Consider the following 20,793-nt stretch of genomic DNA (forward strand, 5'->3'; position numbering starts at 1 on the left):
CAAACTTTCCTTTGATTCACTATCATCTTGATTGTTTTTAGCATTTTGCTTGATGTGGTTACCACTATTTACTATTTCCTGATTTACTTCTGTGATATCTTGAAGTAAGGGTTGTGCCAAGGGTAAATTCTTAGTCTTCTCAGTAGGATTTGGAGCCGGAAGAACTATGGCATTTTTCCAGTTTGGGGGGGGGGGGAGGTGTACTGTTTACCAATAGGGAGAGTTCGTCACACAGCAAATCTTTCCCTCTTCTATTGAAGTGTTGGCCGTGGGTGGTATGACCATCTCTTCCGATTTCATTTGCACTTAACATTTGCACTTTTAGGAAAACTTTGCAAATTTTGGAAAATTTGGAGTTTGTCTTGTTTACTTCCACATTTACACATGATGATTGCATTAGGTCATGTCATAGTGGGATGTTACTAACAATAACGTTTGTGTTTTTTACTGTTTCAAGGCAAGTTTTGAGGGCTATAATTGCTGATTTTGTATCATTCCTTGCTACATCATTAGATCCACCCATTACGATGACGAAGTCGTCGCTTCCATAGTCCTTGCACTTGAAAGCCACTGAATTTACTACCTCACTTAATGGTGCTCCGGGTTTGGTAAATCCAGTTACTTCATAATCCGCATGTCTCTCTGTTACTCTCGTCGCAATGCCACGACTATGGCTATCCCCCAAGATCAAAATCTTCCCTTTGCGCCCTTTGTTTTGTACAGCATTATCGTCTTGGTTCTTCATGTATGGGCGATTTTTTGTCTTATTAATAACCCTCTTTTTGCTGTCACTATTCACACAATTTCCAGCATTTCTCCCAGTTGAGCAGTCAAGCCTTGTTGCCATGGGGCTAACTTCTTCACTGTTTAGCACCTCGAATTGATTATGGTGTATAAATTTGTATCGTGCATTTTGATTTTGTCCTTTTGTGTTGGAACTCGAATTTATCACAGATTTCTTATTTACGTTGCAATTTACAACCTCCGACCACATGTTTGAGTTTTTCACATCATTGATTTCATTCTTGGATGAGAGCTCAAGATACAGTCTTTCTATCTCTCGTTTAGTTCTGTCGCACTTACAACAAACCGGCATTTTGTGACTTTTCACTTACTTTACCTATTTTCCGAGCAAATACAGTTGTCTTGTAGCTTCCACAATGTCTGTGCACTTACGAACAGCTTCTTTACAGCCTTTTACCTTTTAGTTAACGATTTTTTCAGGAGCTCTTCTACACGCACTACTATGACCGGCGGCCATTTTAATGATAATGCATGAATAGAAAATCCAAAATGCTGTACAGATCAGTGATGCAGGATGTGGATTCCATAACGTATAGGAAATGTTCATTGGTTTATCTGGAATTTTGGAATTTCCAGTAACGATTGAACCTTGAGAGCACATGTTCACCAACTAAAGATAATAGTACTAACCATTGGATTAATATTTATTGGCATGATAACAACATGGTGTACACTCAAATTTCTGTAAATATCACATTTCCAAAATTATCATCATCAAAGTTAGCAATATAATGATAAAGCTATTTTTCTACCAGTCAAATAATCACTTCTTAATTTGTCTTGTCAAAATGTTTTAGACTGGTGTTTGCAATGCAGAAAATTATAATATATATTAAGTTTCATGTCAGGTCTCACTTGAATTATCCTTGAATGCATTAAATATCACTGTTACTTGTTAAGATAATTTGCACGACAAATGTGTATAAAAAATACAAAAGTACAAGTTGAAAGTAAGCATATGATATCAGTAATATCAAGAAATTACTGTTCCTCCATGTAAAACAAATTAGCTTGATTGGCCAAATTCCCAGATATAGGTTCTACCAGAAGTAGGTAGAAAACATGCATGAAACTGTGTTATAGCTTTGAGATCAGTATTTCATTTGTATGTGTTTGTTTATTATATATTTTTAAAAATGGATATGTTACTACATTACTAATGTTCCACTTGCAGCCGTTACCCTATATTACCACTAGACTTGCCCTGTTAGCGCATGCACACTTATTTGCATGGTCACGGCTAATGTAAACCTGCTTCCCTATCTGTCTTTCACTTGCAGCCTGTCATGTTCCTTTCTGTCAAGACCAAGGATTACCGCATTATAATAGCTGCTCAATCTCCATACACAGTAGAGTTATGTACTCTCCATCATATTGTGGCTGCAACAAGGTCGCTCAGGTCATGATGTCAGATAAATTAAAAGATAATTTCTTACCTTTTGTCAAAGTTTATTGTTGTTTTATCATTAAAATCACTCACAGCAATACAATACCACTTATGTCACTTACACACTATCAATACTATGAATCTTACTCTTTTAAAACAGCCCAGGGGTGCCGACTTGTCAAAATTATTGGGGGACTCTGATCACTGAAATAAATTAATGAATGACTCACTCTCTCCCTTTTTTAAGTTTTGGCCTCAATGTTCGGAATGTTGTAAAAGCCCATGAATTCCTCAAAAATGTTTAAATTTTCATTTACATGTTCGAATGCAAAATGTAAATTGTTCACGTATGGTTATGTCAGAAGTTTCGTCAACCATAATAGCAAAATATTCCCGACGTTTAATATCTGTTACCACGGAGCATAAGACAGATGTCCGTAATATATCAATGATCTCATTCTGAATGTCATGTGAGAGCCATTTGTAGCCCGAACGTCCCATCTACTCTCCTAGTTCATGCACATCTCCTTTTGAAACTCTTTTTAGTAAAATTGTTAACAATAATCATAATTATATACTTAGTATATAGTAATAAGTCATGTGTTTTGCTGTCTATGGTCATAGCCCCCCAAAGTTGATGGTTTAGCAGTATCAGACCCCCCCCAAAAAAAATTGATGGTCTAGAACATTTCAAATGTGTATTTAAAGTTAAGTTCATGTGGCACAATTCTGCAAAATAATACATTAGATCGCCTTAAGCAAAATTATTTGGGGGGTTCTGCCCCCCTATCGTTAACATTGGGGGGCTCGAGACCCCAAGCCCCATTGAGTCGGCGCCTATGAAACAGCCCTTTCTACAAATTTTGCATCTTCACTCACAACGCAAACTTTGTTCTAATTCCAACACACTGTTCTTGTAACTCATTCAATAACAGAACAGATCTTTGTAGACTTCAGCTTCCAGTGTTGAAGTTGTGGTATCTTAGATAATTTATTTTCATTGTATAAAACCAAACTTCATAAATTCAATAACACTAACAATAACATTGAAACAAACAAACAAAACATGTGCAAGTTAAATATAAAGAAAGGTGTAACGAACTGCCATCCCTATCTTGCCACCCCTGCTGAAAATGTTGTCTACTATTTTCAGTAGATCTATAGGTGTTTTGAAACATCTACTGTGTACAGATTTTCAAACAGATATAAATAAAAATTGTTAATAAGGATGAATGAAGTGTAATACTTATAGCCACCATTTTAAACTAAAACGCTACATACATATTAAATATAATACTGACGAAGATATTTTCACTTGTAATTTCTCTACTGTACTGTTTTCAGTAGATCTATAGGTGTTTTGAAACATGTAATACTGTACATGTACATTGAGTTTCAGTAGATTTCCGAGACACAAAGTAGAGTACAGTTGATAACAGTAGATTCTGTCTACTGAAAACAGTAGAAATTTCCAGCAGTTGTGACATCTTGCTCGATTTCGATGTTGTTTGGAACAATCCGTCACAACCCATTTTTTTATTATTTATTTGGAAGTACGTGCTTTTTTCCCTGGCTATCTCCCTGTAATAGAAATAAATAACACACCCTCCACAAAAGAAAATACTTACTATATATATATATATATATATATATATATATATATATATATATATATATATATATTGAGTTTCTCAATCACGGGAGGCTGCGGTGCTGTAGGGAGAAAACCAAAAGGATCTGACAATCAAAATGGGCACAAGTCAAAACTACTAATCCCAGTTTAATTTTATTTTTTGGTATTAAATAGTACGTCGCTCCAAGATCTCGCATATACTGCCAGCTGGTCCGGAGTTTTATAGCGGGCTCGTCTAGTCCCATTCCCGACGAACTGACGTGTATATGACCAACAAAAAAATACAACTCCCCTTTTTTTTGTGCCCCTTGCCAAAAAAAATAATAATAAATCTGCTACGCAAGAAATTATACTGGAAGGGGTGAACTTATCTTAAAGAGCACCCAGCGCTTTGCGTAATTACATGAATAGTAAGATTAGGTATTTTCTCAAAACGCTTTTTATTTGCTTAACAAGTGCAGAGTATTTAATTTCTTACAACAGTATTAACAACGTGTTCTCATTAAATAAGTAGTTTCTTACCAAAAAAAAAAAAGTTACCAATTACCCCCCTTCTTGACAAATTTTCACAAAAACATTTTTTTTACAATGACGATCCACGTCAACCATTCATTTTTACTTTGGGTTCCCACTGTCTCTTACATCACTTATGCTACCAAAACTAAGTCCATGATCATTCCTTCTTTTGACTACATATATACTTTGGAGGAATTAGACCCCGGCGATAGGAAATTATTATCGCAAAAAAGAAATGAAGTTACGATGTTTCCCCAAAAAACTTTTAAGTAAAAAAAAAGGGAGATGAAAGATTCAAAAAAAAAAAATTGTCTATTAAGGTAACGCGATAAACTAAACCATTCTTGTAATAATACTTAACTCCATATCCGCAAGGTTTCCACGTTCTAGTCAAGGCTCACAGGTGTACTGGAAGATAAGAGCTGAGTCACGCCACTTTGACTCAGCCAGCTATCACGCCGTGGAACACCGTTGCTGGAGTTGCTGTTATCGGAATTGGCCCGGGGAGAACACTGGTTTGCCCAACAAGGAAAACGTCTGTCCCGAGAAGCTCGGTAAGTGGCAGTCTCGTCGGCCCCCATGCGAGTCTCTTTGAAAACAAACAAAGTTTCTCCGCGAACTGCCAATCTCACGCATCGGTCTAATTCCTCTATACAGGGTGGGCCGAAGAATGTGGCAAAACGGGATAAACAAGTCCCGATTCACCCCACAGTCCAGTACTGGACTAAACAGTTTAGCCATGTGTATCAATGGTTGCAACTAATGCGGACGAACTGCATGTCAAAATACTATTTTTAGTTGTAGTACTGAAATGATTCATTGTTTCTTTACTTTGCTTGTGACCATTTTCACTCTTTCCAGGTGAACTTATTTGCTGTTGCGTCCATTTTAGCAGAATTTATGCCAGGTGGTGGGGTAATACCTTCTTGGAGGTTCGACTGCTATCGTTTACTCGAGGAACATGTGGGATTCGGTCTGTTTGTACTCGTCTGCCAAATAGGCTTCATCATTTACACATTCTATTACACCTACAGAGAATGCAAATTGATGTACGTACAGCGCCGAGCATACTTCTTGTCATATTGGGGATACGCAGAAATTGCAATCATCCTAATCTCCTACATTGCTGTTGGTTTGTACATTTACAAGATTTTTGTAGTAAAAAAGATAACCGAAACGTTTGCAAAAACTTACGGCAATGGGTACGTTAATCTTCAGTATGCGGGCTTGATAGATGATCTTCTTGGTTACATGTTTGCCATTCTTTTGTTCATTGCAATAGTGAAGTTCTTAAAGCTGCTCCGTTTCAACAAGAGGATGGGAACATTGGGAAAGACAATACGAAGATGCTGGAACGATCTTTCAGGCTTTCTCGTCGTATTCTTTGTTGTGTTTTTTGGCTTCATTCAACTCTTTTACCTTATTCTGGGACCATTCCTAAAGGCTTACAGCAACATTGTTCGTGCCGTCGAGACCTGCTTCTCTGTTGTTTTGGGGAGTTTTGATTTCATTAGTCTCTGGCAGACGTCTACAGTGGCAGCACTTGATTTCTTCGCTTTCACCCTAATTACATCGATTCTGCTCGTTAATCTTATGCTGACAGTCATCATGCAGGCTTTCACTCAGGTAATTATTATTTTTATTCTTAGTTATGTTTAAATTAAACCTCATTATTAATTATTTATCTTTAGACATCTATTTTTAATTTGATTAAAGTTACAGTTATAAAATGTTTCAAATTTTTAAACAAAAAAGAGTCAGTTATACAATGGATGTTGTCAATGTTACATTGCTGTAATATAGCAAGTTAACTGTGGAAACAAGCAGTCTGTTTTATTTTTATTTCAGATAACAATTTTGATCACATAATTTTTTTAATTTTTTTTTTTATATTTATAATTTCATTATAATTCACAACATGATCCAAAATATATAGGTAACACCAAATTGTCTCTCTTTACTAGGCTACCATACCTTTAATTAAACCTAACCTAATCTTTTTTCACCTCTTCTCACCCACTAGTAACATTTAAAAAAAAAAATGTGGTCAAATGTGGTTGATAGTATTAATTATTTGTAAAATCGAGGTAGTTGTACATTTATCACACACTTTGGAAATATTGTAGCTCGGGTACCTTCTGCTTGTACCATCAGTTCACCAGTTAACGCAGTTATGGGCATGCGATACAATTTCCACGGGAGTCTTCCCAAGCCCTTCCGTCCATGGCAGTGTGCCAACTTAGCTCTCTTGGAGCCAGATCTGGCTCTTTCGTGCACTCTTGCCGGACCCTGTGGCCGAGTGGTTAGCACATCGCGCTGCGACGCCAAGGGTCCCAGGTTCGAATCCCGCTCGGGCTTGGTTGTTTGCGAATGTCCATTCATCAATTTCATCACTCATCCCAATCTTCACAAATTAGCCAAGAGGCACAAAACGCGAAGTAATATAAACTAAACCAATCGATCAATCTTTCGTGCACTCGTTCGGCTGTGAACTGGGATGCCCACCCCCTGTGCCCCACTATGATGCCATCTCTGGTTCCGACCCACATAGACCACCTTTCGTCATAATTATACATTTTGCACGTGACGTGATATTGTTATATTGGCTGCATCGCCCCACTCTCTCTTATCTCCCCAGCTACTTCTTTATAGCGCAATGTTAGACGTGAAATTGACATAATATTGTCGTCAGGGAATTCTTTACTTTCGATTTCATACCACCATCGGTGGATTATTGAGATGGGCGTTGCCGCCGGATCTAGATGTTGAAAACTAAGAATAAATTGTCATCAATTTAGAGTTAACGATAATAGCAGTGCCCCACTCCTTTTGACAACTAACATTACCCTAGAAGGCACTTTATCCAGCCATCGTAAATCTAGCTCCACGAGAGTCAGTTTTAACTCCATTTAAGGTGAAATTTAGTTCTTTTATGCCCATCAGGTTTGGCAACACTGCCAGGAGGCAAGGAAAATAGCATTGATCATATGGGAGTATGATTTGATGCATTCTCTTGTGAATATAAAACTTCCGATGGAATAGAAAGAGATGTCAACGGGAAGAGGGAAGTTTGAAGATGAATTTCACCAGCGGAAAAGTCGAAACTTCCATTTGATTAGCCGTAACTTGATGTTCAAGTTGATTCCCCATAAGGAATACTTGGGATTCCGAAAATTATTATTCATCATATTTTTCAAACATCGTGTCCAGCTTAATAATCAACATAACAAAATGTTTGCACTTGCAACATGGGAAGAAATTCATACTCTTGGATACACCCAGAGTTTGTTTTAGTAGCAGTGCCCATTTGGGCGATACTGAAATAAATGCACAATTGGTGCGTAATTGTATCTCCTCACCTTAACACTACTACCTTGTAATTAGAAAATCCAGGATTCAGTTTCTGGTTTTGACTTATTTAGGTGTCTAGTAAATCTAGCCCTGATTAATGCATTTGTGCCAGACTTTGCTTAAAAGGATTTGCTGAAACATTTTCTTTGCTCATTGTAATATAATGTTATCAATACTTTTTATAATACCTAACCATCTTTTATGAGAGAGTCACGTGCCCCTTGCCCCTCCCACCAAATCCACTAATGAGTATGAGTGATGATTAGAGGAAATTGATGAAGGGACATTTACAAAACTCGAACCTGGAATTTGGTGGCAAGATTGAAATTCAAACCTTTAGTTCCAGAACCTAACTTGACTGAAGTTAAAGATGCTATTAAAAGGCTAAAGAATAACAAAGTACCTGGCATTGATTTAATACCAGCTGAGTTAATTAAATATGGTGGAAATTCGTTAATATGTCAAATTCATAAATTAATTTATTTAATATGGAATAAAGAAGAAATCCCTCAACAGTGGAAAGAATCCATAATTGTTCCTGTGTTTAAAAAAGGTGATAAAATGAACTGCAATAATTACCGTGGAATTTCTCTACTCTCAACAACATATAAAATATTATCTAACATTCTTTTAACAAGACTAACCCCATATGCTAATGAAATTATAGGTGATTATCAATGTGGATTTAAACGTAACAGATCAACTACAGATCAAATTTCTCACATCAGACAGACACTTGAAGAAAAGTGGGAATATAATCAAAATGTCCATCAGCTATTCATTGATTTCAAGAAAGCATATGATTCGGTCAAAAGAGATAAATTATATAATATATTAGTAGAGTTTGGAATACCTAAGAAGCTTGTTAGTATGATAAAAATATGCACCAGTGAAACAGAAAGTAAAATTCGTGTGGGTATTACGTAATATGTCTGACAAATTTACAATTCATGATGGGTTAAAACAAGGAGATGCATTATCTCCATTGCTCTTTAATTTTGCCTTAGAATATGCTGTTAGGAAGGTAAAAGAAGCTAAAGAAGGACTAAAATTAATTGTGTGACTCAGTTGTTAGCATATGCAGATGATGTAGACTTATTAGGGAATGATATAAATACAATTAAGAATAATGCTTAAATATTTTTCAAAACTGCTAAAGAGATAAGTTTGGAAGTTAACAAAGAGAAAACTAAATATATGCTTACAGGCCGAAACCAAGTGTTAGGTAATAACCGAAATCTAATTATTGATAACAACTTGTTTGAACCAGTTTCCAAATTCAAATACTTAGGAGTAATATTAACAAATGAAAATTATATTAAAGAGGAAATAACAAGTAGGCTTAATTCAGGAAATGCATGTTACTTCTCTCTTCATAAACTTTTGTCTTCTCGTTTAATATCTAAGAAACTAAAAGTTAAAATATACAAAACGGTAATTTTGCCTGTAGTATTATATGGATGTGAAACTTGGTCCCTTACATTGAAAGAGGAACATAAATTAAGAGTATTTGAAAATAAGATCCTTAGGAAAATCTTTGGACCTACAAGGGATGAGGAGACAGGTGAGTGGAAAAGGTTACATAATTTAGAACTACATAATTTGTATTCGTGTCCAGATATTATTAGAATGATTAAATCCAGAAGACTTAGGTGGGCAGGCTATGTGGCACGAATGGGAGAGGAAAGAGGAGTTTACAGGATTCTTGTTGGGAAACCAGATGGTAAGAGACCTGTAGGAAGACCAAGACGAAGATGGAGGGACAACGTTGAGATGGACCTAAAGGAAATCGGTAGGGATGGAAAAGAGTATATAGAACTTGCTCAAGATAGGGAAAGATGGAAGGCCTGTGTTGCTGCAGCCATGAACCTTCGGGTTTAAGAAGGCTAGGGAGTTAGTTAGTTAGTTAGATTGAAATTCAACTACTTAAAGCACTGAGCCACCTAATTTGATTACTGAATCAAGTGTCTATTGGTTCAGCAGTGTTACTTGACTGACTTGTAATGTAAGTCAACAGTTAATTGTAAAAGGCAATAATTAGAGATCTTAGTTTTGCAAATTGTTTTTTTTTTTGTGAGTGTGTGTTAAATATTGTAATAACAGCCTTCATATTGTGAATTCAGGTCAAATCAGAGCTAGCCAAGGAGAAGAATGAATATGAGCTCTTGGACTTCATAATAGCTAAACTGAAGACATTCATTGGTCTGAGGACAAGCAATTCCATTGCTCCGGGAAAGGAAGTCACAAGAAACAAGATCCCGACAATAGATGAACAGATAAGACAGCTTCCATACAAAGTTGATCAGCTGCTAGATTGCATGAACAAGAAGTACTCTGATGGTAGATCACATTTGCAAAGTAAGGATATAAAGTTGATATGTCCAGTTCAGAGTGAGAAGCCAAAGGAAATATAATTTAATATAAGAGTGGATATACACATGTCTATTGGTCATAATCTTGGAAAGTTTCTAAAAAAATTCAATTCCTAATGATATAGATATTGTTGTAAGAAGTGCACATATGATATTTAACTGCATGTACTAGGTGATAATATATATGTTTATGTATATGGTGTACGTGAAAACATTGTAAAAAAATAAAAATGGCCAAAGTTGATCTGTTATGAACTTGTATATTTTTTAAAAGAATGTTGGCAACACTTAAGTGCCTTATTTTTGTATAAAGATAAGCATATTTTGTTGATATTGTGTTTCAAAATACATGAGGTAAATTGTCAATTTGAATTAATAGTCCGCAACTGCAAAACTGACATCAGAGAGGTACTGTTACTTTGTTAGAAAATACAGACATTTAATAATTATCTGAATATTAGTGATAATGGATCTACATTAGCATGCAATATTTATTGGACATTATCCATTGTCTAGTGCTTTAAACTATATACCGGGTGGTCCAAAAAGTCCCGGAACGGTCAAATATCATGAGAAATACACATCGAATTGGAAAACGAAAAAAATACATGTTGAATAAGTGAAAGAAAGCTATTCAATGATATCACACTTGATTCCCCACCCCCGACCCCTGGGTTGATTTGGAATCTGCACGTCAAGACCTTTCAATAGAGTATATGAAAGGGGAGGACTACGACCACATGCAGATTCCGAATCTGCAATTGCTTTCACTCTAGCTCAATTAGGGGCAGAGATACGAATCTTTTTAAATTTAAAATCGCCATATCTCTGTTCCTAATTGAGCTAGGAGGATGGTAGATAGCTCGTTGGACTCGGAATGAAGTCCTCTTTCTGATTCTACAATACAAAATGGGGGTTTCCATTAAAAATTTTACAGTTGCCCCCCACCCCACCCTAAGGGGGTGGGGGTAGGGAATCAAGTGTGATAACATTGAATAGCTTTCTTTCACTTATTAAACACGTATTTTTTTGTTTTCCGATGTGTATTTCTCACGATATGTGACCGTTCCGGGACTTTTAGACCACCCGGTATATTCTGTCACTACATTTCGAGAGAGAACCTCTTCTCTCGTCCTCAGGTAAGATTTCATTTGCTGGTGATGGAATCGAACCTACAACAGGCCTGTGATTTTACTACAAATCCATTGTGCACACAGGTTAAACAGTGACAGAAAAAAATCAGGTGAATCCAGGGCTGATAGATCAATGGCACAGTATGCCAGAGACTAGGTTTGAGTCCTGGTCGAACTTGCATTTTTCACTGAAATTTCTGTCTGACAGTTTGTAGTGAATAACTAAGACTTCATTAAGTGGAGTGAATCTACAGGGTGGTGCAAAAGTTAGTTTACCCATACACAAATTTAAGTTTATACACAAAATTCAAATATACATAAAAATACAAGTAGATACACAAAATACCATTTTCAGTGGTTTTGTTCAAAATGTCCTCCATTGTTTGCAATACATTGTGTGCAACAATCAACAACAGAATTGCGAATATGATGCAGTAAACTTGTATCATTGTTGATGACATTAAACGCTTTGTTAATTGAGTCTTTCAGTGCATGCAAATCTGCCGGTGATGATGAGTATACCATATCCTTAACAATTCCCCACAAAGCAAAATCGCATGGCATCAAATCAGAAGAACACGCAGGCCAATCAGTGGTACCACGGCATTCTATCCACTCTTCAAATGTGTCATCTAAAAGAAATCGAACATCACGTCCACAATGTGGAGGAGCTCCATATTGCTGCAATACAAACAGTAATCTGCTTGTCTTGTGGACTTATGAAGACTTTTTACCAGGCGCGGTTGGCCCTATAGCGCACAGGATCAGTGAACCCCCAGTAATATACGATAATCACCTCGAGAATGAACAATGTCTTTAAATTTTCACATTATTTCGCTAAAAATTCTACACAATAAGTCATGTATTTGTGCCCGTAACACGGCGAACTCTCTTGCTGAGAAGAAGAAACCGCGAATCGGCCGCCCTGATACAGACCCTCAGTTGAACCCCCACAGGACAGCTCTTGCCATTGTGAAAGCTTCGTGCGGGAGCAGAAGCGCGAGGAGGGTATAGGACAAAATACATGGGAGACGAGATTTGCAGAACCTATGTTCAACCCAACGGTCATGCGCAGTTCGTTCTCTCGCAGAAGGCGCGGGACAAGGCTCCTTTCTCGCTGCTTCCTCCCTTCCAGTGTTGCTGCGTGCGGTTCAAGTTTGAAGCGCACACATTACATATTCAATCTTCTCTTGTATCATTTTTGCACCGAACTTCTTGGAATAAATGCAAGATTGTGTCAGAGATGGATGAGTGGAAACAAATAGAAGCTGGAATTAGATGCGATGAATTAAAATAAAGGAGATACATTACCAAAATACCTTGTGCATGCATTCAGAGGTTTTTCCTTAAAGGTGGAAACACTTCGGGTTCGCGAAAGAGAAAGAATGGCGCGAAGACGTGACTCGCTGTCGCTCGGTGTCAAAGTCTCAAGTTTTTTAGTTTTTGAAGTGCTTGGATACTTGTTGGAAAGTATTAAGTGATGCTGCGAGTGAAACGAGGGATGGACTTTACCTAGGTTATGTCATTTGATGCAGTGTAGGCGTTGCTGTCCGCGCAGGTAAGAAATGACCGATAGAAATGCACATAATTAACGTAAACAAACTTCCTTGTCCACTGAAAAAAAGCGTGTGCTGGTCGACCAGCCCCAAATTTGAACAAACCTGTCGCGTATAAATGAAAGGGTCTCAGGTTCGATTTCTAGTATGCGCATGCCATTAGTTGCCATTTCCCTTTAACAAATGTAGGACCAGTTCTGATTAGTCAGCATGGACGTCCGGAAGGGGAAAAGGGGGCCGCCCCCCATGGAAATTGAATGTAAACCAAAAATTATATATTACACGCATATAATTTAATTTCAGTCACAGTAATTTTTGGTAATTATTATAAAAGCGTTGCAGTAACTTTAGACTGAAGGAGTGTTTTTTGCTCCTCGTGGGGAAAAAATATATTACTTGCCCCTACTTGAGGATGTCCATGATATTCCAACAAAACTCAACTTTTTTCATAAAGGCACAATTTATTGTAGTTTCAGCCCTAAATTTATTCGCACACCCCTACAACAAAACCTTATACTCCCAGATAAAAAGAATTCTTGACAAAGCTTTTAAACCCTCCCCCATCCTTTTGTTGGGCGAAGGAAGTATATTTTGCGGAAAGTGAATATATGTCACATCACTTCAGTGAACCCCCGGGTAAATAATGCACGAGCCGCGCCTGCTTTTTACAAATGCTTGGGCGACCAACTGTCTGTTTTCTTCGGTACAAACACATGTGCAGGTCGTCCAGACTATTATCAATGTGCGTTTTGGGTAAACTGACTTGTGCACCACCCTGTACTCATATTTCATCCCTTATACCTTTCTTTCCAATGCAGTTGGCAGCAATGCATACAGTTGTTGCACATTATACTGTACCTCAATAATCACAATATAAAATCATTAACTTTTATTGAAAACAAGTAAAAAATACAATCAACAATGCTCCAGCAGTGAATACAATTTCAATGCCTAATAATATATATACACACAGACAATTACACTGCAGGTAATGTTTTTACGTAAGTACATAGTTTAATTTATTATTTCTGCTGTTATCAGAAAATATGTTATACATAATATGTGAAGGTAATTTTGAACATCATTAGCACTTGAATATTACTTAAATTTCACATGTTTACATTGAAACAATAATCATAAAACTCTCTCTCTTGTTAAAGCTTAATCATTATTATACATTGTAATAATATTCTAGTAAAGTTTACAAAAATCACATTATTTGAGTAGCACTGGTGCCGCTAAAAAGTGTATTAGATAATGTAAGACAGAGTAACAGAGTATAACACTGGTTGAAAAGAAAGTACAACTTTGTCTTAACCCTAGAATGGATGGTTGAAGAGAAGAAACATAATTATACGGGTTGGATCTCTCAAACTCAAAGTGAAAAAAAAACAAAACTTTTTCTTCAAACATATGTTTTAAAGAATATAATAGCATATACGAGGGTGGATCAAATGAAAACTGAACAGTGGATGTATTGGGTTATCTTTATGTATGTGTGTGGAAGAGGTAGAGCGGGAAGTGAGGAAGAAAACCCCTACTGCATAATGGACTCATCCTAGCACGTGATATGTGTAAGCAGTTGGGCAGCAGTATCGTCCGAGAAGGCGAGCACGCAGGCAGTCAGTCAGTGCTTCACCTGCAGCGACGAAATGCTTGCCAGCAAAGAAGAGCGACATGGTATTATTAGTTTTTTAGTGGCAGAAAGACTTGGACTCCTTGAGTTCCTGGACCATGGTCGAACGATCAATGCTGCTTGTTACTGCAGTACCCTCCACCGTTTGCATGCAGCAATCAAGGCCAAACGGCCCGGCCTGTTGTCCTCTGGAGTGGTTTTGCTGCATGACATCGTGCGGCCACATACATCAGCTTTAACACAGAACATGTTGCCGACGTTTGGGTGCACAGTGTTGGAACACCCACCATATAGCCCTGATCTATCATCATGCAACTTCCATATCTTTGGTCCGTTGAAAACGGCATTGGAGGGTCGGCGGTTCCACTCGGACAATGAGGTTATTTACTGTACAATGTTCGCAACTGGTTCCGATCTAAGCCAAAGGAGTTCTACGAGCAGGGTATTCACCGCTTGGTAAAACAGTGGGACAAGTGCTTGTATAATTTTGGAGATTACATTTGAAATAAACCTCGTTGATTTCATTCTGTGGCCCCTGTTCCGTTTTCATTTGATCCACCCTCATATATACTCATGTAGTATTAGAATTGAAATATCGGTAAATGTTTGATCTAGCACAAGCAGATTTCTTCATTTTTACACAAGAAACTACTTACAGGAAATGACTTTGTATAGCATTGTACAAGTTCCTGAAGGCATTTTCTTTCATCGGGAAGCTATTTTATGGTCATTTTTTTTTACTATGTTTGCCTAACCTAACCAAACCTAACCTAACACTACATGAATGGTTTGTCGGGCTATCGTGAATTGTCAGTGTGGCTTAATGGTTAGGTTAGGCAAACATAGTAAAAAAAAATTGACCATTCACGACAGCCCACAAACCATTCACGTAGTGTAAGGTTAGGTTCGTTTAGGTTAGGCACACATAGTAAAAAAATTAGTTTCTTCTTTATTTAAGTTCAGGAAAAAAAAATATTTTCCGCTAAAATAGCTTCCTGATGAAAGAAAATACCTTCAGAAACTTGTACACAATGCTATACAAAGTCATTTCCCGTAAGTAGTTTCTTGTGTAAAAATGAAGAAATCTGTTTGTGCTAGATTGAACATTTACCGAAATATCCTAGACCCAGACCAATTTTCGACAGGTGTAGTATAATTGCTTATGCCAGTGGTTCCCAAAGTGTGCACCATGGCATCCTGGGGTGCCATGGCTGGCATTCAGGGGTGCCGTGAAATGTTTCAATATTTTCACTGAAATGATACTTACTTGTTATGTTATGGTATGATTGTTCCTAATATGGGCTTATTTAGTACTTTTTACATGTAAAATGTTTCTGAATTTTAAATATGTTTATTTTTTTAACTTGAGGCAAGCAACCTAACCACACTAACTGAGCATTGAAAGTAATAGGCCTACATTCTGACTTGGGTACCGTGGAAAAATCTTGAAACACTAGAGGTACCGTGAAACGAAAAAGTTTTTGGAACCCCTGGCTTATGCAATAAATGTCTAGACAATACAACTAGGGATCTCTACTGGCTGTCAACTGCACAGTATGTTGAGAACTCTATTTGACATTTAAGGAAATATTATCATCTGGGTCCCAAACACTCAGCTTGTCCATTCTAAGGTTAATAATGTGTAGGACTTAATAATTTTATCTTGAAAGATGTTAACAAGTAATGGCATGGGAACTCATGAGTTTTCATCTCATTTACAATTAATTCAATAACTCAATGTTGCTGTTACAAGCACGAAATAAGAACCTAACCTGAAATGCAACACTCAAATCTCTCTGCATATCCGAACAATGACTCACTGAAATAAATAGTATATTTTTTATTAGAGAGCAATCTTGTTATTATGAAACATAGAGGAAATTATTTATTCAGTTCGATTTCCTTTATATGTTCTACATAAAAGTTTATAACTCAAACTCTGTCGGACAAGAGTTCAGTAGAGAATTCCATTTTTCTTCATTAGTTTTAATTTGAACCACTGCATGAAGATGGAGCCACTGTGACCGTAACCGTTTCTGTTACAGTTCTCGTTGCAGCAGGTTGAACAAGATTGCGTATTGTTGATATTAATCCAGCATACTCCGATATAATTTCAGTTGGGATCACGAAAGCAGGTGTGGCGTCACTCCATTTTGTGGCGGCAGTTGGTAGCACAGCAGTAGGTTTGTTCGGGTACTCGTCAATCACATGATTGGAGGGTGAAAGATTGGATGGTTTATCGTTAACAAAGCTAGATTCTATATAACTTGCATCGTCCTGAAGAGGCATCTGCGTGTGGAATGTATTTACAATTACCGATGGTTCTATAGCCCTTTTCTTGCGTTCAATTTCTTTAATATCCTCTTCGTCTTCCTCTGAGTCATAATCCTCATCTACTTGCTTACTGGGTAATTTCGGCGATGGTTGCTGCTGAGCTGCAAACGGCAGAAAGGGGAATAATGTCGGTTGCGCCACCAGAGAAGAAGTTGTCATCGTTTTCGTTGTTGTTATGACATCCGTCTCCGTATTGATGATTGTGGTAGTTATTTTCTTGACGCCAAACAACAATGGCAGAGTCTTCGACACTAACTTCGTGACAGTGGTGGTGATGACGGTTGAGTATGTGTTCGTGACGTACGATGGTGCTGGGGCGAAGAATGGCTGCTGGTGAGGGATCTGGTTGCTGATTGGATCCTGCAGCCCTGCTGGAGGATTTGCCGTGTCGGCAACTGAAGTTTTCCCAATCAGAGGAGACTGTGCAAAGAGACCTCCTCCACCATTTTGCATAGCACGCCAGAGAAGTTGATAAAGAAGGAGCTCAGTCAATTGACAGGACCCAGGAGCTGCAAAAATAATAGGAAAAAGAATTACAAGAAATAATGTACGATATAAAATAAGAAGGCAAACACAAAAGTGGGTAATATCTATTTTTTCTAGTAGTATTTTAAGGATATTTTGGAAAGAAATATACATTGGTTAAGGCAGTGCTTGAAGTGGTGGGGAGCGGAGAGGATGTAGAGGTATGATATGCCCCCAGTTAAGAAAATTTGCACAGGACAATCCTCCATGTTGAACATAGATGAATACGTATACCAAAACTCGACCAAGCATCCCTCAGCTGGGGCGGGGGGAGGATTTCCACTTCCAGCACTGGATGAAGGCAGGCCCATAGCTAGAATAGATCTCCAGAGGGGGCTCATGGGCTTTGTAAACCAAGCCCATTTTTCAAATGTTTGACAGTATTAAAGGAAGGTAAATTTTGTGTGTGCAGGGGGAAGGGGGGTCATTAAGTTATTATAAAATTTAGAGTCCTACAAATACTATCGTTTTGTTCTATAGTTTTTAAAACGTCTCTTGAAGTGTTTAATTGACTGCTTCTGACATCATCCCCTACTACACACACCATACTACTTTTCATGATACAGATATTTATATCATACAAGAAAAATGCACAATATTCAAATATAGTCTTTACCCTACATTCCACCCTCAGCCGATGCAATAAAACTCCCCATCATTCCCAAAACTTTGGAAGTTGACCTTTGGCTTTGACATAGGTGTGGAAGGAATGTGGATGATGACGTCAAAGTCAAAGATTTCTGTCTATAAATGGGAGGCCACAACAGGATCAGTGAAGGTACAGATAAAGAAGCTCCCCTATGAAAGATTTTCTAGTCTAGAGAATCTTCTAAATACTTACCACTACTTAGACTACTGCCGGTGTTGCCAACCACTTTTCGACAATGTCCCTACAGATGTAGTCAAGATGTCCCTACAACTGACCAAATGTCCCTACACCAAGTAAATCGACAAAAAAAAAAAAACCTCGAGCAGGCAAAACAGAAGATAAAATATACCAAATCGTTCTGCTCGATGCTCCCACAATTTATGAATGACGTTGAATCGTTTACTGTTGATTATATTATTTGAAGTCATACATGCTGCTGCTGTGAAGAGATAGATGTTGGTTGGTGATGCTGTATTTCTTGCAGTCTTCTTCACGTGCCTTAAGGGAAGAATTTATCACCAGCAGAGAATTTAACAATTCTGGTCCCATTTTATTTCTCTTTTTTGTTTTGTATCACTTAACATTGAATATATTATTTCCATTTCCACGTTAGAATGTGGTAATGTTAGCACTATTTTCGCGAGAGAGGAAATGTTTTCAAAAAAGAACTTGCCTTCAAAGTTCTTGGTAACCGATAACATGTTCCAAAATTCTGATGTAGATTTGTTAGTTAGTTCTTTTTTCTTCTGCTCGCTAAAGTATCGAGGTAAACTAATCCATTCATTTTCTAATAATACAGCGTTGGGCAGCAAGTGAGGATATCTAGATTTCAAGACATTGAGTGATGGATTGTTTTTCTGCTTTCGTAGCCTAATGCAGTAGGTGGCATGCGCAAGGGGGATGGGGGGCAAGGGAGTGCATATTACCCCTTGCCCCCTCAAAAAATACCACTTGAATTTGAAATTATCTCATTCCTGCATCCCCATTACATAATAATTAATGTAAATTACTATGACTGAAATCAAATTATATGTGTGAAATATATACTTTTAAGTTGACATTAGTTTTCGAAGGGGGCGGTGTGGTCATCCTTGCCTCCCCCCCCCCTTTCAAGACATTCCATGCCCCTGTACCTAGGTATTATTATACTTTCACCTAGAATTTTAGTGGAGAGGAATCTTATCGCTGTTATAAAACGATATTAGCTAAACTCTTAAAGAAAATGAAGTAGCCTATTCTCCAGCCGATGAAAGTTCAAAGCAACTGCGGAGAAAGGAGATGCAGTGCCGCAACCACAGGGGGGTATTGCCTCCCCCCCAACCTTGGACGGAAATCAATTCTAGGGGGGCAAACATTGAAGTAAAAGAAAGCAAGACTAGCAGAATCTAAGAGTATCAGGACAAAAGGTACTCAAGATGGAATTAGTTTTCATGTCTTTCTTGCATTATTTCTTCCAGACGACCAGAAGCATCTGCAGAGGGGAAATTATCCCCTCGACTTCAAATATTATACAAATAAAAATACATTTTGTAAAATGTTCTTGCTCGCTTCGCTCGCAATGTTTCCTTTTCTTACAGACTTGCGAAGTTCAGAGCCGTAGCTATGGCGGTGGGAGTTGTCCCTGGGTGCCAAACAATCTGATTGAGAAGAATTCTAAAAGAGAATGCCATGGCATCCCATGAATTTTTTTGCACCCTATTAAATCAATACTGTTTTCAATTTGCAAAAATTTGGATTGAAAAATTTTCTTGATTGCTTCTCTCACAATTTGTTTTCTGTAATGCATTTTAAATTGCCAGAGAGAAGTAAGAAGAACTAAATACTTCAGGCAGTTGCTGCTATATCACTTTGGTTTGGAGGAAATGGAGCGTGCACATTTCAGAGACAATTTATATAATTTTTGCTGTTGGTTTGTTATGGGGAGGATGAATTAATTATGTAATGTATTTAAATTATATACATATAATATATACACACATATGCACACACACACACACACACACACACATTGGCCCTTGGATCCTGACTGACTACGAGCCTGGATGAAGCGCTGGTAATACATGACTTTACCAATCGCTATAGTTAACAGTTTGCATAGTGTACTTACAAAGCAGCTTCTATCTATATAATACCCAATAGGAAAAATTCCATAATCTCCTTCCCAGATGGCATTTTTTGACAAGTGTGTAAGTGGGTATTAGAATTTTCATAAATTTTGGAGATCTGGTCTAAAATCCTACATTTCATTGTGTCTGGGAAAGTGAGTGTGTGAATCGGTATGGGGGAAAGGGGCAGTGGCGTAGCACAGATCTTTGGGGCCCCCCCTGCAAGTAAAATATTGGGGGCCCTTAGTGCCAAAGAAAATATGATACCAGAGTGGGATGGAGGTACATTAGTTAGCTAGTAAAGAAATTAACTTTTACCCCAAATATTATGCATTTCCATTTTTTGTTATCGACTTATATCATTGTAATACCTTCTTGAAACCAAATCAGGATGGTCTGAATCTCTGATAAATAACTGGAAGAAGAATCTGGAAGCATTTTCTCTTACTTCAACGCAGCAGCACAGCCAGGAATCACTTTTGGAGGATGGGGAGCTTCCCGCTGCCAAAAATTTTGTTTGTGATGCTTTGTATTTCTTGCTTGAAACATTTTTTTAATGAAGTTACATGTAATACACACATATTAAAAAAAATACTGTTTTGGTGGAATTGTAAAAATATAGTAAACACTTCTCTTTTGGACTTTGAGGTGGATGCGCCTTCAGCCCCTAAGCCATCCCCTGGTTCCTCCAGGCCAAGATTCAACGTAAGAGTCGCTCATATTAGCCTTCTAATATTGAATGAGTAATATACTCAAGCAAAGTTATCCTTCAGTAATGGGGGTTGAACCGGA

At 37.6% G+C, this 20,793-nt stretch overlaps 2 protein-coding genes across 2 annotated transcripts in view; one reads left to right on the top strand and one right to left on the bottom strand.

The window, feature by feature from the left end:
* Window positions 1-10,112, top strand: part of LOC145999363 (polycystin-1-like protein 2) — a 57,281-nt gene extending 47,169 nt beyond the window's left edge. Inside the window, exons 14-15 of the mRNA XM_083136309.1 lie at window positions 5,202-5,966; window positions 9,815-10,112. Of these exons, the coding sequence (XP_082992435.1) occupies window positions 5,202-5,966; window positions 9,815-10,105 (1,056 nt within the window). The 3' untranslated portion in view covers window positions 10,106-10,112. The remainder of the gene's footprint in view (window positions 1-5,201; window positions 5,967-9,814) is intronic.
* Window positions 10,113-13,670: 3,558 nt separating this feature from the next.
* LOC145999535 (uncharacterized) overlaps window positions 13,671-20,793 on the bottom strand; it is a 61,008-nt gene continuing 53,885 nt past the window's right edge. Inside the window, exon 2 of the mRNA XM_083136519.1 lies at window positions 13,671-17,231. Coding sequence (XP_082992645.1) covers window positions 16,375-17,231 — 857 coding nt within the window. The 3' untranslated portion in view covers window positions 13,671-16,374. The remainder of the gene's footprint in view (window positions 17,232-20,793) is intronic.

The sequence above is a fragment of the Lepisma saccharinum genome, chromosome 15 (genome assembly GCF_977018435.1).
Source record: "Lepisma saccharinum chromosome 15, izLepSacc3.1, whole genome shotgun sequence".
Lineage (NCBI taxonomy): Eukaryota > Metazoa > Arthropoda > Insecta > Zygentoma > Lepismatidae > Lepisma > Lepisma saccharinum.